We start from the raw sequence: 4,432 nt of genomic DNA on the forward strand, positions 1-4,432 counted from the left end.
ATGTCCTTTGAACACTTAAGCACCTCCCTGTTTCTGTATTTTTTTCCCTCCAGTTTGTGTTATGAGCTTGTAAAGGTGAAGGCTGATAAGACACAGCTATGCGTCACACCGTGACCAAGCAGAGTTTTTCTTCAGTCATTTGCATAAAACCTTTTTGGAGTTTTTTTTTTAAGCTACTTTGCATAAACAAACTGAAGGTACTTTATACACACTGCCTACAAACAGGAGAGTGTTCCTGAAGCAGGGGAACTTCTCCTGGTTTTCATTCTAAATCTAAATCTTAACCCAATTTCCTAAATCAAACAAACCACGAGATAATAGGAGTACCATGAGCACAAGTCCAGTTGTGACATGAGACATCCTGCCAGCCATGGCCACTGGTGGGGGTCACCAGTGTGATGAAAACTGCCTGAGGGTAGGAGCATGGGGTAAGCACTGCCTGGGTGGTGTCATTGCTCTGGTATCCAAACTGCTAATGCTTAGGTAGGAATGTCAAAGCTCAGAGGAGAATATTCTGTCCAAAAAGCACTGAACTGCAGTGATAGGACAAGGAGTAATAGGTTCAAATTGAAGGGGTGGAAATTTAGGGCAGATATTAGGCAGAAGTTTTTGCTGTGAGGGTGGTGAGACACTGGCCCAGGTCGCCCGGGGAGGCTGTGGCTGCCCCAACCCTGGCAGTGTTCACAGCCAGGTTGGATGAGCCTTGAGCAACCTGCTCTGGTGGGAGGTGTCCCTGCCCAGGGCAGGGGGTTGGGACTAGATGATCTGTAAGGTCCATTCCAACCCCTAAATTCTATGATTCTATGAAATAGAGCTGTAGAGGCAGAAGGACAGAAGGAAGAGTAGGAAGATTTGGGATGCAAGGCCAACTCCATCTAGATAACAGTATGGCCTAGGATATGCTACAAGAAACACCAAAGTTGGGTACAGGTATAATAGATTTGGGATCCATGAAATCTGTGTGTAAAGGAGAAAACTACTAAGTTAAACTGTCCTCATTTCAGGCAGTACCATTCCAGTTAGTTATTCTGAGGCACTGCCTAATGTGGAAGAGTCCTTAAAACAGTACAGAAATTGCTGCATACTTTATGTATTTTTATGGCATTTCCCTATGATCCATAAAGCAGTTACAAAAAGCAGGATACATCAGGGCATGGGTTCTTTGCAGCCTCCTCCCCTGTCCCTTGGCCAGTGGCTGTGGCTCTGCTGAGAAGCATTTCCAGCATGTGATGCCATGAATGCTGCAAGGCTGCTCATGTGCACCCCAGATAGAAAAACTTCCCTAAAATCTGGCTCTTGCATAGAGAAATAAATTTCTTGGAATAACAATCTGTGCTATAATTCAAACTGTTTACACTTCTAGAAAGAAATAATAGGGACTCATCCTTTGAAAGAGATACTTCAAGGATAGAAGGTATGTTATTATGGACTGCCTATGACTGTGAACATGAGCTCTACCTTAAGAGAAGCCACTTAAGGCTGAGGTTAATCTATAACCACCTGGAGCCAGTGGCAGCTCCTGTGTACACTGTCTGATGGTCATGGCTTACAGCCATCCCAGTAGTTTCCCACAGATCCCTAAACAGCTTGGGAAAGTACCACCCTTCAGTAGCAGCTCACACTGCACTTGCAATGATGATAGAGCATCTCCCTGATGGTTTTCTCAAGTCATGTGAAGCAATGTTAAGATTTTGTGCTTTTTGTTTTGGTTCTTTTTGTTGAATGGTCAGGAGTCACAATACTTGGGTACAGTTTGGGATGGGAAAGCAACAAGTTACTGCTATTGCTCCTGAAGTAGCATTAATGCATCCTGGACAATACAGATTCAGTGGAGAATATAGACCCTCTTTCAAGTTGCTTTTAAGCTTGCTCTGTTTCAGAGGAAATAGTTCAGATGTGTAACAAACTGGCAGAAAGCGACAGCAGGGAATATATGGCGAATAAAACTAAAGAAACCCATTTCCATGAAGACTCAGTGTTGCTCACATGTCCTTGCCAACAGTCTAGAGCTCAGAATGCAGCAATGTGGAAAACCTAATGTTGCTGTGCCAGTCAACCAGCAAATATTAATGCAGTGCTTTGGTATCACTGCCAGCTCCTGAGCATGCCATGCTGACATGAATCACCTCTCTCTGCCCCCAAGTTGGGCTTCTTAAACTAGAGCACAGCAGACACACAGTTTCTGTAGGTAACATTGGGAGTTACCTACGTTTGACTTTCCTCATTTCATAACCCACACTCCTACCCCTACTGCTACATGTGCTTCACCCACAGAACCATTACCTCACAGCCCTTTATTTCCTTTTCTTTTAGACCGAATCTTTTAAGCTACGCTAAAAAAAAATATTCCCCAGCACACTGTTATCTCTGGTTATAGTACCAGGAAGGTGTGCTGGGGCCAAACGGGTGCAATGGAATTTGCTGTGGGGAAACCCAGTGATGACAGTGGAACCCGCCCGGGTGTGAATTCCCGTGGCTCCTGCCACCCCTTTATAAGCAGGTGGAGGTGCAGCAGGGCTGGCAGGACAGGCAGGCAGCAGCTGAGCCCTCTCTGCAGCACAGCTCTGTGTGGAGTGGCAATGGCTGGCTTGAAAAGCAAGAGCTTGGTCTTGGTTTCTCTGCTGGGGCTCGTGGCTCTGCTCCTGTGCGGCACCTCCGAAGGTGAGTGAAGTTGGGTGCTTGGCCCCAGGAAGGTGTTCTCCATGCTCTGAGGGTGAGGTGGGAGAGAATGTGTTCAACAGAGTCTGTCAAGGTTCTGTCAAGAGGAATCTTGAATAGTCAGGGGGCTGAAGAGTGAGTACCCTAGAGAGCATTGGCAGTGTGGGCCAAGTGTGGTTGATTAACCTTGTTCTCTCCCTTCATTCCAGCACAAAGCAACCAGGATTGCTGCCTGTCCTACACCAAAGTGCGTCTGCCTCGCTGGGCCCTGAAGGGTTACACTGAGCAGCTCTCCAGTGAAGTCTGTGATATCCCTGCAATCATGTAAGTTACTTTTCAGAAGATCCTCTGGTTTTTCTGACATATGTATTAACCTTAGGATGTCTCTTTGTGCAGAAACAATGGTTGGAATGTGGTAATCATGATTTTTCTTGCTTTTTCAAAGAGCTAAATTAATGGACTAAATTGTGTATAATAGCTGTAAACAAAACAACCAGCCTTGAGTTGATAGGAACTTCTAGCTCCTGGGACAGTCATACAATGTCAATAATAAGTCTGACTGTTAAGGGATCAGCTGTGCAAACAAAAACATGTTTTGACTCCAGCTCAGAGCCACTCTAGCCACCACAAGGTATTTCCTTGCTGAACCTCTTAGCAGACACATAAGTGCCAACAGATCACTTGATTCATAGAAATCAGAATTTTTTTTCTTCTAGAAGGTTTTGACCCCCCCTAAATGTTGATCTGTCACCTTATCTTGACAGTAACTATTCTCCTTAATCTCCCAAATCACTTCTTGCATCCAGCACAGGTCTTTGTCTCAATAGATTCAATAAATTGAACACAACTTTATGGTTCAAAAAAGGACCTCTGAGACTGAGGCAGCTATTATATTTAAATTTCATCAGGTGTTTTTCTTTTTGTTCCTATAATATTGGAGGAGTCTGGAGCATTTACAAAAGCAGTTGCTGTTGTTCATTGTATAGAGTAACTATGATGCAATTTTTGGACAAAATGCATCTTCATAGTACTTGCTAGCAGGGATTTCTAATGATTTACTGATCTCTTTCTGGTTATTTCTTTTCCAGTTTCCACACCAAGAGGGGGCTGAAGGCCTGTGCAAATCCTAAGGATGACTGGGTGAAGAAGCATCTTCTTTTCCTGAGGTAGGAATCGAAACATCTAAATACTACCAAGGCTGGTGAAAACAGGGCATGTATTAAAGCTCATTTCTTACACCTCCTGAATGCCCCTTCTGATGGCAATGGTGAACACATTTCTTTCCATCTCCTTTCAGACTTGCCTACTCCTTTGTAGAGTCTTCTCAATGGCAGTCATGTCTCTTTTTCTACCTGAGCTATTCTCTCAGAGAAGAATAGAACCCTATAATCAACCTGTGGCTGAGGTCATTATTTATGTGTGTTCTCTCCTTCATTTACAGCCAGAGGCTTAGGAAGATGGCAGTCTGAAGCAGTTTCCAGCAAGGAACTAAACACAGACGTGGCTGAAGAACCATTAGGTTCAACCTCTTGGTTGAGATCATCATCCTGTACACTGTTGTGTGCTTACTGACCTCTAACTCTGGCTTCGTTGGAACCGTTGAGCATCTAGTGCTGATTCATATTGCATCACTGTTTTGCTTGAATGAAGGATTTGGTTGAAGTTTCTATTTTTACTATTATGTGTATGTTACTCATATGACATGAGACTACCTTAAGCTGTTGTACAGAATGTGAATTCTATAAGTTTATTGCATGTTATTTTTTGTTTCTTT

The 4,432-nt window shown here is 43.8% G+C and overlaps 1 protein-coding gene across 1 annotated transcript; it reads left to right on the forward strand.

Annotated features, from left to right (window-relative positions):
• Nucleotides 1-2,579: 2,579 nt before the first annotated feature.
• LOC103806033 (C-C motif chemokine 20-like) lies at nt 2,580-4,127 on the forward strand. The gene is made up of 4 exons (XM_009078704.1): nt 2,580-2,661; nt 2,868-2,982; nt 3,747-3,824; nt 4,100-4,127. Exons 1-4 carry the CDS (start codon nt 2,580-2,582, stop codon nt 4,125-4,127), a joined length of 303 nt encoding a protein of 100 aa, XP_009076952.1.
• Nucleotides 4,128-4,432: the final 305 nt, after the last annotated feature.

This window comes from Acanthisitta chloris, unplaced genomic scaffold (genome assembly GCF_000695815.1).
Source record: "Acanthisitta chloris isolate BGI_N310 unplaced genomic scaffold, ASM69581v1 scaffold1577, whole genome shotgun sequence".
Taxonomy (NCBI): Eukaryota; Metazoa; Chordata; class Aves; order Passeriformes; family Acanthisittidae; genus Acanthisitta; species Acanthisitta chloris.